Genomic DNA, 11,876 nt, shown 5'->3' on the forward strand with positions numbered 1-11,876 from the left:
TGGGAGCGCACGCTGCTGTTGTCTCGGTGCCCCTCGGCCCACACCGCGCCGGGGTTGGCCTCGTGTTTTCCCTGCGGACGCCGAACGGTCACGTCTGTGTATTTTATTGTATCTGCTACGGAGCGAGCGTCAGCTAACATGTGGCTTTGTGTCTGGATCTGCTGCAATCCTGGAGCGTGTCAGGGATCGCTGTCCTTCCACACCTGCCTCGTCTGTGCCCCGAGCTCGGTCCCACGCAGGCAGCCTGTTTTACCCTGGAGGTTCACACTGTGCTTCACCCTGGCGCGGTGAAATGGCTTAAAGTGAAGCCTCGGTGGAAATGGGAGAGACTGGGGGATGCCAGGAGAAGATACAAAGACACACCTATGGAGGAGGTGGGGGAGGAAGCAGTGCAGCCAAGAGAGTGAGAGCAAACGGTCAGAAATAGGATTGTGCCAAAGAACAATGTGTGTTTGACACTCGGTCCAAGCACAGTGATGTTTGCAGGGTGGCTGTGGCAGGTAACGCGTTACCTCGGATCCAACAGGCTGTACCCGCCCAGAGCTGCCTGGTTTGGCTGTAGGGCTGTAATTCCCAAACCATGTCCACCTGGGTGAGGATGTGCACTGCATTAACGCCCTCAGCTGCCCTCCCTCCCTGAGACTGCTGCGTCTGGAGCCGTGGGTGGCTCGGACATACATCTCCTGAGCTACAGCCTGACATGGTACTGAGTTTGTGTGGAAAACTGCTGCAGTTCGGGGTCACTTGTGAGTCAGCACCCTCCCAGCCGTGTCAGACAGCCTGAGAGGGGAGAAACCACCTCCCGCCTGTGCTGCTGTGACTAGAGTTGGGAGTACAACACTTGACATTTTTTTCTGTAATGAAAAATGTGGGTTACACCAGAAATTACTTAGTTAACAGCTATACTGAGTGTAGTGTGGTTTGGGAAGCACAGCTCATACAGAGCAGGAGTTCCCTGAGTAGTCAAGTCTGTGACTTTATTATCCAGAAATCTGGAGTTGTCTGAATCTGTCAAGCTGCAGCAAGAAAATGTTTGGGATCTACTGAGTTAAATAAGAGTTTATCATAATATTTGATGTAATTTGGACTTTCTCCACTGCTTCTGGGAAACCAATTTGGCTGTAATTAAATCACTGTAAGGATGCTAGCAGAAGCCCAAACTGGAGAAAACCTGCTATCAGGGCTGTATTAAAGCATCCTGCTTTTCATAACTTTTAGCACTCTGTTTGATCCCGTCACAAGCTTTTTTGTGATTCTGTTCACATAACTTTTCATCTGTAATATGTGACTAATGGCCTGACTGGCAGAAAAGTAGGTTTGGTATTTATATGGCCTGTGCCTTTTTACTGGACCAGAGATCTTGGCAGTGAAAGGACCTAGGTTGGTTTTTTAGAGGGCTTGGAGGTTTGGTGTTTTTTTCCTTTTTTCTTTTTCTTCTTTTTTTTTTTTGATTTTTCCCCTGAATCTTCCACTTTCTGGGTTCCTGGTAGTTATCTGTATGAATAGAAATGTTTCACCATGCTATTGTAACCAGCGTGTGAGTTCCTTGCTCTTATTCCTTACTTTGTGAAACAGGATACTCTCCCATTGTTATCCCTCCTCCCCTCATCCCCGCCTGTTTTGAAGCCTGTCTTGTGTGAGACCTTTGCTGTAACACTTACCTGGCTAAGCCTCTGGAAAACACTGCCGTGCTTACAGGCTCTGCCTTGTTTTAGCTGCGTGTGGTGTGCTCGGCAATGTGTGGATGGAGGGATGCATGTGGCTTTTAAAATCTCTTCTAGAACTCAAACAGCAGTGTGCGTTCTTCACCCTTGCTGGTTGCCCTGCCATTGGAGCAGTCTGGGTGAGGAGGATTCTGCCCACTGCTGGGCCTTGAAGCCAGGAGGTTAACGCTGTGGCAGACAGTGGACTGCACGGTGGCAGTGGTAGAGCAGGAGATCCTAGAAAATCCAGTGCTGATTCAGGAGAAGTGATGTTTTCTAGTATGTGGGTTATGTCAATATCATTACCAGCTTTGTTGTCAGGGTGAGATTATGATGGAATTTCTGTAGCTGGAGCATGCTTTGCTTTGCACACCGCTGTTACCCATGGTGACTTTAGGCTGGCTGTCTACATGGATTCACTGCTGCTTCTAGGTACTCCTGGGCCTTTGAAATACCTTTATTGCTTTTAGCATTTTGTTTCTGCTCTTAGGAAGTTGGTTGTATGCCACCTGGGGGGGAGGGAGAAACATCTGTGCATGCAAGCAAGTAGTATTTACTGACTTTATGCTCTTAAGATCAGGCTACAACTCTTCAGCCATACAGTGACAGTCCACAGGTCTTCAGTCTTCTAGGTTATTAGAAGACTGAGAGTTACTTTTATCCGTTTATCACTAGGAGGTTTATGTGCAGGTTCTGAGTCTTGTTGGGTTTTGTGTTTTGGACTTTGTTGAAAAGGACACATAATAATTTTCCCCTTGCATCCGATTTAAATTTAGGGACTTGCAGTTAGCTCCCGGTTGTTGCACAGAACAAATCCCGATGCAGCTACCCAGCCTAGCTACATGTGTAGTTGTTGCACAGAACAAATCCTGTTGCAGCTACCCAGCCTAGCTACATGTGTCAGTGTTAAGAACACAGCATAGGGAGGGACCGTGGGGGTCACAGTCCCTGGTGAACCCAGGCGAGAACCGATGTCTGCACCATGTGCTGATCATTCTGTAACAGAGTCAGAGCTGACAGTGAAATACTTAGAGGAGAGAATACGTGCTGAAACAGTGTCCAAGGCTTCTGCCACACCTGGGAAGCCTTTCAGTGTGATGTCCACACGGTCTTCAGCAGTGTCTGCTCCAGTCTCTGGAGGAAGACAGAGAAATTTCTGCACGCACAGCAGCCTGGCAAAGGGAAAGAACTTGTTGTGCACCCAGATTTAGTGACCAGGTTACTGTGAGCAGAACTGCTGAAGTCTGACAAGTGAGATGAAGCAAAGCCTTTATTCTAAAGGCACCATCTCAGTGGTGCCTCTTGGTCTGCCCCAAGTTGAGGCCAGTCTCCAGAGCTTTAGGAAAGAATCAAAGTCACCAGCTGGACTGTTCAGGGAGCTCCTGCTCTGTATGAGCCATGCTTCCAGAACTGCACTACACTCCAAAGAATATATGGAGAGGAGTCAATAAAAATGGAGCTGAAATACACATATTTGTTATAATAGCAGTGAGCCTTTTCTTTTTGTGGTCTCGTTTTTGGGGAAGGAGTTGTAAAGGCACGGGTCTGTGGTGGTGACAGTGTGCATCCTTTGTGCTGATAGCAAGCCCGTGGGAATTGCAAGAAACAAAACTCATCTTGGTCAAAACTGCTTTTGCAAAGAAACTGCTGTAGGGGTAGAGTGTGTTCTGTCTTATGTCTTCCTCGTTGAGTAAGTTGATCCCATGAAAGGAATTGTATACTTGTGGGAGACAAATTAGCTAGGAGGCTGACAAATACTTCTGGCTCTCATTTAGAGACTTGCAGGTAGTGTTTTCTGGATGGGATACCTTGTAGGAATGGGGAACAGAATGGTGTCTAAAAAGGACAGCTAATCAAGATGTTTCCATGTTATGTAGAGATATGAAGTCTGTGTGTACAATTTATGCTAACCTTTCAAATGTAAAAAGCATTTAACAGGAATGTCAATTTATGTTTAGAAAAAACCCACTCCCTTGACAAATGACTGCTGTTTTTTCTCAGAATGTTAGGACCAGGGTTGATGACCTGCCATTTACCAAACAGGCTCTTTTAGTATGTCATCTCTTTGAGATGCTTTTCTGGAAAGATTTCTCTGTCTGCCTGTATGGAGGAGGATGTATCAGTTCCCATCTCCTTGTGTTTGGAGGGACAGAACAAAGCCACTATTGCATTCTGTGAACCTGGCAGATGTGCAAGTAGGTGAGCTTCATTAAAAAAACCCGACCAAACTCCACCACCATCCCCCAGCTTTTAAAAAGGATTGTATATAAACAGATGGCAGTGTTTGGCCATCTATTTATGTGCTATTTAGGAATGAGAATCAATCCTAATAGAAACAGTTACTTTTTTGTCCTCTTTCTGTCTCAATTTCATTTGTCCCTTTTGCTTTCTGGCTGTCAAGGCTGTGGGGATGTTTTGGTAAATGACCCTGAATTCCATGGGTTCAGTGCCTTGTGTCCAGCACTTGCTGGTTTGCAGACAGTTCCCAAAGTAAACAGGCTTCTGCCCTTTTTGTGTGTAATAGTCATTACTTTAATGTGAAAGTTAGTGAACTGTCTTACCTTCCTAAACTAGTCAAACCTAAAATCTGCAATATATCCCAAAGACAGAGGCTTCACACTTCTTATATAAAGTAACACAGCAACCATAGCTTTTGTAATTGTGGTGTGCACTAGGAAGTAACAGCAATTAATTTTCCCTTTTAGTTAACACGCCTCTAGGTTGTTGTGATACCACGTCTATTCTCTCGTTGTACCCATTCTTTGAATTCCAGGGTAAAGATATCTGGCATGGGTTTATTGGAATATCAGCTTTTCCTTTTTTGGGGATTCCATCTGTTCTACCCTCCCCTCCCCTCTCCATTCTGCTCTGTAGTCCACTTCCTACTGGGTAATCTAGTCATACTTTTTTGCAATTAACCATTTGAGTGTGAATTATGTAAATGGGAACAATTGCAGCTTCTGTTAATGAAGTCTAATGTGTCTGCTGCAGTCCTTTATCAGATTAAGACTCCTCTTGTAAAGCCCTACCTGGCTCCTATTATAAAATTGGCGTGGAGCTCTCCCTGTGCAGACAGGAGTGCCGAGGCACTGGAGGGTCCCTGTGCCCTGAGCTGTTCTGCCTGCTCTGGCCGCAGTGCCTGGCCCTGACCCTCGGGCAGTGATGCTGTTGAGGAGCTGTCTGTCAGCTGGTGTCAGTCCTCAACAGGAACTCTTACTTGCTGAAGGCTGCAGAAGTTATTCCAAAATCCTTTTTGTCTTAACAAATGTAAGCAGGTTTTTTTTCTGTGTTTCTGCCGTATGTTTTGCTGTGTTTAGTTGCTTGATTACCTAGAAGTAGTTACTGTGGTATTAGTGTTTGTCCTGGAGTAGGGGGAGATATGAAAGGCATTATATATTTATGTGACAGAGAAATCCTCCAGAGGATAAGACTTGGTCAGTGAATCTTCTGTTTCCTGTCAGCTGTAGCCTGGAGTTTCTGCTCTCTGAGCCATTGGTTCACATAAAATACCAGATACAGGGGCTGAGTGTGACAGCACTGATAAACACATCTCGTTTTATTGGACTCTTTATACTGAGGTTGATGTTAATGTCCTCCCTCCAGAATTTCTTAAATTTCTACCGAGCCTGAATATAACTGTTGTATTGAAAACCACTAGGTCTTTTGACAAGACTGGTGTACCTATTCCTGCCCTCTCCACATCAGAATTGCTTTATAAGTAAATCTGCATGGAGCTTTGCAGGTGACATTTTACTGTTCCTTGAGCACAGCAGGTCCTGATGTAGGAGTTAGCAGCTTCTGGGCTGCTTTGAATTACGGTTTGCATTATTGGTGGGTCTGGATTTGGGATCCTCGCTGCAGCTGCAGCTGCTTTGCTGGTTGGAAGGAGGCTGGATACTCCACTGCTTTTCACGGGCTGTGGCTGGGCTGGTGTAATGAAACAGGTGGATTTGAGTTGCCACAGGTTGCACTGCAGTACATTTAAATATCTGCTGTGTGAAGTTTTTCCACAGTTCACGGTGTCTGTCCCCAAGTGGTTTTGGACGGTCACCTGTGATCTGAGAAGACACGTGTCTGCGCTGGCACTTCGGGCAGGATGTGCCATGAGCTATCTTAGCATTTTCATACAGAAAATGTGTTTATAAATGTCCTTTTTTCCAGCCTTTTTCTACAATATTGTTTAATTCTCACCTATTCTTTTGATGTTTCTGGTACTCCTACTGTCAAGCTTTTTATTGATTTCTAGATAGCATTTTCAGCTAATACTAAAGCAGCTCAATTGTATGTCTTGGTGCTTGCAAAGCTGCTGTGCCAACTTCTAGATATATGCATGAAGTTTTTTGCTTGGGCTGACATGAATTTTTTTGGATGCTCTTGGGAAGTTTTTGTTCTCTTAATGGACAGTGAACAAGAGAATTTTGTTTCATAATTGTAAGGATATACAAGCTACTTCTGAGCAAAAATGGTTTAATACTGGCTTCAGCTGGTTTGTTCATTTAAATACTTGGGTTTTTTAGTCTCCTTTTTTGTTTTGAAATCTTGGCTAATGGTTCCTATATTACAGCAGAGTGGCAGCTAATGGCTGGACTCGATCTCAGAGGTCTCCTCTGACCTTGATGATACTATGGTTTTGTATTAGCAGAAAAAATCAGAAGTTTTTGAAACCTACAGGAGAGTTTGCAGAAGGAAGATGGTTTGTACATTCCTGTCACAGTTGGACAGTGTTCCTTGTGGTTGCCACCATCTTGTAAGGTTAAGGGATGATTTATTTGTGACTAAATTTAGAGTCACAGTAGTAGAGGAAAATAATAAGAGCGCTGCATGTTGGCTTCGTGGGAGATAAGAGACCGTAGCTCTGAGGTGCTTAGTGAAATGGTGTGTGGGTCAGAATACTGAAAAACTGTACCTTGTGTGGTTACATTACTGCTGGAAAGAAATCTGCCATATACTTTTGCTTGGACTCCAGAAAGGAAATGAGAATTCTTTCTTCTTCCTGATTAATTAGTATTGCAAATAAAAAAAGATTTTTTCGTCTCTTCCTTCACTTTGCTGTTTCCAGGACAAAAGATGTTTTTCCTTGTGTAAATTATCTTAATATCTGCTTCAACAGATATTAGCAACAAAGTGAATGGCCAGTGATAAACACCACTAGAAATAAAATGGGGGGAAAGAAGAGTTAAGATTTATGTTGTAACACTTTTCTTTTCCTCTTGAACCTTGGCAGATCTCTGTGCGAGTGGAAATGCTGAAACTGACTGCATATGTGGAAGGCTGTATTTAGTTAATACTTGGGATGTTCACAGTTTTAAATTCTAACAAGGGTGTAATGAAAATTGAACCTTTTAGGAAAAGTAGTGGAGGATTACGTTTGCTTGTTGCCAGAGACCGACTGCTCCTCTGCACCTGCTGCTTTTGTTTGGTTTTGCTTTTGAAAAGTGAGTGCAGTGTCATGCACGACAGTGATGGTAGAGTTCTTCTCCCTCAGTTCCATCTGTGCCAGCTCCAGGAACCCTTCCCATGACCCTGATCAACAGTTGATTCTGGCAGTTGGCTTTCGTAGCTTGAATTCTTGTTTTTTCCTGGAGTAGCAGAGGGGATGGTGCCTGCCTGTGAAACAAAGCTGAGAGCTGAATTAGCAAGGATGAGAGCTCACCTGCCTGCCCAGTAGATTAGGAAATGGTCCCAGCTCCTTCCAGCTGCTTGGGAAGCTGGTTTATGTCAAGGGTATCAGCCACGTTATTCTTTGGTAAGGATTAATAGTGTAACAAAATGTTTGCTAGTGCAAGGAGAAAGCAATTCCCTGAGTTTTCCATTTTGAGGGCGATGAACTTATTAGAAATCATCTAAAAACTTTTGTGTTCCTGTTATGTGTTGTGAAGGACTTTATTAGGTGATGTTTCTGTGTTCCACAGTAATGTACTTATAGCAACTTTTAACTTAGTGTTTTGGGGTGAAGTGCTTTAACCAAAACACATATAATAAGACATGTCTAATCTTTTGGTTCAAGTTAAACGCATTGAAAACTGCTAAGTGAATGAGTGTTTGCACTGATTTGCTGTGGTGAGTCTTTAGTAAATGAATTAAGTGCTGTGATTTGGATTAATTTTCAAGTGAATCCTCATGAATGCAAGCTCTCAGTCGAATGTGCTTTGTGTAGTGTCTCAGAAATCATATCTGACTTGTTCTGAGAGCTCACAGCAGCATTTTTAGCATTTTGATATCTCAAACAGTGAGACTAGTCTGAAATAGCTTTTCTGTTTGGAAGAAGTGTTTTTCTTCGAGATCTGGGGCACAGTGTCTTGCTTATTGAAGCAACTCCAGTGGAACACTGTAGACTTTGTTTCATGGTCTTATATTTGTGTACTGTTTTCTGTAAGGATGTGTAGTTGAAAGAGAAGAAATGTAAGTTGTATTAAAAAATGAATCTGTAGATGTTGCTTTGGACGATAATCTCAATGATTAATGCTGCTGGCTGGTTTTCCTTGGCCTGTGTTCCTTTACATAGGTGTTCTAGAATATCTTGTAGCAATATTGTTGCTAGCTTTACTTGTCTTTAGAGAAAAGAGAGAGAGTCTTGAGAAGTGCTCACAAAAGTATCAGCTTCCATAAATTTGTAAAATCTGTAGAATTACGCCATTGGACTTCTGTGAAGTGGTGTGAAAAGGGAAATGTGCTGATTTACTCTGATCCTCCTTTCCATTTTCAATTTAAGGTTAAACTAAACATTTTACAATTGTTTTTTGTCGTCTTTTTTCCATACTAACTTACTGTTCCTAAAGGAAAAATGCTATTTCTTTCCTTCATCAGGCTTTTCCTATTTTATTTCTACTCTTTTTCCCGTGTGTTTTTCAATATTTTTTTTGTCTCTTCCCCTCCACCCGCTTGCGCTATTCCTACATTTTCTTCTGTAAGTGTATTCCTCTTTTAAACCTAACCTTTAATCTGCTTGACCAGTTATTACCTGACAAACATGCTGTAGGGTTTGGAAAAATTGGTTCCTAATATCTGTCAAACCTAACCTCTGAACAGAAGGTGCAGCTAGATGAAAACTGGTGTGAAAGGAAAGATGTTGGGATGTATGAGATGCTGCTGCCCTGGTATTCTTCCATCTCATGGGATCGGGAGTGTTTCAGTGTTCTGCTTTTGATTTCAGTTGAGCCCAACAGTAACATGAAATAGTTTACACTGGAAAAACGTAGGGGCAGGAAGAGAACTGTGTCGTGGGAATAGCTGTGCAGGGCTAGTAGTTTAGCCACAAGAGTGGAAAGTAGAATTCTTCCCTGTTTCTTGTTTCCCTGCCACTAAGCGCAGTCCTAGCCCAGCACCCCTGTATCAGAGTCCCCTGCTAGCACTGGTGAGACAGCATCACACTGCAGTGCAGAAATTAGGGATTGGATTGTATATGCTACCAGAGTTCCTGTTTAAAGAAAAGATAGAGGGGAGAAGGAACAGCAGCGTGATGGTGTCATACAGTCCTGTGTTTTCAGAAGTCCCTGCTGTTGGAATATTATTTAACAGAGTTAGTCTGGGCTGGTTAATAAGAAGTATATTTGAATTGAAATCTTTTCTTAAGCTGAAGAAAGATTTAAATTATATTTAGTTCTAGAGAAAATAAGAGACTGGAGCCAGTTTTCAGTGGAGGTGTGATTGTCTTGTTCCTCTTCACTTTGTTGGTCCCTTTGCTGTGTGGTTGCTGCTCTTTCAGAGCTGCAGCTATACTTGTTTAAGCTCTGTAATGAGTAATGATTTCATCGTTATCCTTAGCTGTGGTTCTGACTGCTGTGTGTGAGGAAGGACTTGATAGTCGAGATCATGATCAGAATCACGTCAGGCCATTCTACCGTCCCATTTCCAGGATTGTTTTCACAGCACAAGGGTCTAGAAACCGTGTCCTGTGGAAGCTTGCGGTGTTTGAAGGAGAAAAGTACTAGTGGATGTGCTTTAAATTTTGATTCATTGTTTGAAAAACAAAAGAAGGGTTTTCCTTCCCTCTTTACTGTGTTAATATGGCAGCAGCCAAACTAGAATAGAAGTTCCTTTTTGAGTTTTACTCTTAGGGTTTAAATTAAAGTTTGCTTTTGTGTGGATCGGACTTGAAAATATACTAGAGAAATACAAAGGTAGTAGAATACACTTTGATGTGGAACAAAATATTTGGTGATAAACTAGGTGTTTACTATGTTATTTTTATTGATACAGATATGGTCCTGAACATCGTGGGCACGTGACTTCAAAGATGGACAACTGGATCTGTTACAAGTTGTGGTTGGCCTTAAGTTGACTTATAACCCTTGAAGAACTTAACAGGATTTCTCTCATTCCTGATTTTTGCCTATCTGATTGCCTCACACCACCAGCTTAATCATGTACGGAAGTGCTCGGTCAGTGGGTAAGGTCGAGCCAAGCAACCAGAGTCCAGGGCGTTCACCAAGGCTGCCACGCTCGCCACGCTTGGGCCATCGACGAACCAACAGTACAGGGGGCAGCTCTGGGAGTAGTACTGGGGGTGGCAGTGGGAAAACCCTTTCTATGGAAAACATTCAGTCCTTAAATGCTGCCTATGCTACGTCTGGCCCTATGTACCTAAGTGACCATGAGAACGTAGGTGCAGACACCCCGAAGAGCACCATGACTTTGGGCCGGTCCGGGGGGCGGCTGCCTTACGGCGTGAGGATGACTGCCATGGGCAGCAGCCCTAACATTGCCAGTAGTGGAGTTGCCAGTGATACTATTGCGTTTGGAGAGCATCATCTCCCTCCGGTGAGTATGGCATCCACTGTGCCTCACTCGCTGCGCCAGGCCAGGGATAACACGATAATGGATCTGCAGACACAACTCAAAGAGGTATTGAGGGAAAACGATCTACTTCGCAAGGATGTGGAGGTGAAAGAAAGCAAGCTGAGTTCTTCCATGAACAGCATCAAGACCTTCTGGAGTCCTGAGCTAAAAAAGGAGAGAGCTCTGAGGAAAGATGAAGCTTCAAAAATAACCATTTGGAAGGAGCAATATAGAGTTTTGCAAGAAGAAAACCAGGTTTGTCATCTGATGTCACTGTTGTGCTAGTGTGGTTGCATGATTAAATGAGTTTAATAAACTTGCGTGTCACGTGTAATCAGCTGAACTAGATCGGTGCTTTTCTTGGGTATTTCATGTGGATAAGACGTGTGTTCAACGTGCAAGCCTCGTTAAAAAGGTTTCTTGTCAGAGCTGTAAACCCCCTCTCGAGTGCTCATTTCTCCTTGGGTGTCATGGGTTGTTGTTTTCCTAGAGCTGTTGCTAGCCACTTGGTTTCCTTGTGGAAGTCTTTTACCCGGTTCATAATGACCATTCTGTACTGTTTAGCTCTTGAAGCATTCTCTGAGACGCAGAATGTACTAACTGCTGGCCCCAAATACAGCTGAAGTGTTGCTGAATGTTGACAGATTGCCATTGAAACAAAGTTCAAGTTACACTGATTTTATTTTGGAGCACAAATTAAAACCTCCAGACCTGCAGTTTTCACAAACAGATATAAATTGTGTTCTTGGCTACATTTAACTAACACTGTTTAATACATGCTCATCTATTCTTTTGTCATAAGCTGTGCATATCTTGTTGTGCAACTATCCTAAAGCACCCTCAGGATTTTTTGTAGTGGTCTGGCTAGTTAGAGAGTAGGCAGAAGAAGAGAGAGTCTCAGATGTCTGCGTCTTTTGTCTTAGCCATCTGAAATCATCTCCAGATTAGACTAAAGCTGAAAGAAATTGAGGTCTCTTCGTAGTCACCTCGACTTATTAAAAACTTTTTCTAAAGTATTCCCTCCTAGTCCTTCTTGCTACCTTAATCCTGAAGTAACTACTTTTGAATTAGTGTCCTCCTGTTTAGTTGTTTCTGGCCAAATGTGAGTTAGGCATCTGTCTGGACTCTCAGGTAAGAAAACTCACCACTCGTATGGAAGAAAACAGGCCCAGCATCCAACTCCAGAAGTTCCCTGAAATGTAAGTCAGCTTTCATCGTGACAAAATAACTTTCCCTGCTGAGCTTTTTAAATGTCCAGGAAACTTCAATGAAACAGTTTCCATATTCAAGCGTGATCATGTTCTTGTAGCTCTTAAGGTATAGTTGCTATTTTCAGCAATGCTCTTAGTAAGAGTTCCTTTGGAAGGTGGAGGGAAGAGGGAAGCTGCTGGAGGA

The 11,876-nt window shown here is 43.2% G+C and overlaps 1 protein-coding gene across 1 annotated transcript; it reads left to right on the forward strand.

The window, feature by feature from the left end:
* The first annotated feature begins 10,131 nt into the window (after window positions 1-10,131).
* On the forward strand, window positions 10,132-10,874 carry LOC103803713 (ELKS/Rab6-interacting/CAST family member 1-like). The gene has a single exon (XM_009076286.1). It carries the CDS (start codon window positions 10,233-10,235, stop codon window positions 10,764-10,766), a length of 534 nt encoding a protein of 177 aa, XP_009074534.1. The 5' UTR covers window positions 10,132-10,232; the 3' UTR covers window positions 10,767-10,874.
* Window positions 10,875-11,876: the final 1,002 nt, after the last annotated feature.

The sequence above is a fragment of the Acanthisitta chloris genome, unplaced genomic scaffold (assembly GCF_000695815.1).
Source record: "Acanthisitta chloris isolate BGI_N310 unplaced genomic scaffold, ASM69581v1 scaffold23456, whole genome shotgun sequence".
Classification (NCBI taxonomy): domain Eukaryota; kingdom Metazoa; phylum Chordata; class Aves; order Passeriformes; family Acanthisittidae; genus Acanthisitta; species Acanthisitta chloris.

Bases quoted from the DNA above. Each gene is read 5' to 3' on its own strand.
- LOC103803713 (XM_009076286.1), top strand. From the start codon at position 10,233: ATGGAAAACATTCAGTCCTTAAATGCTGCCTATGCTACGTCTGGCCCT.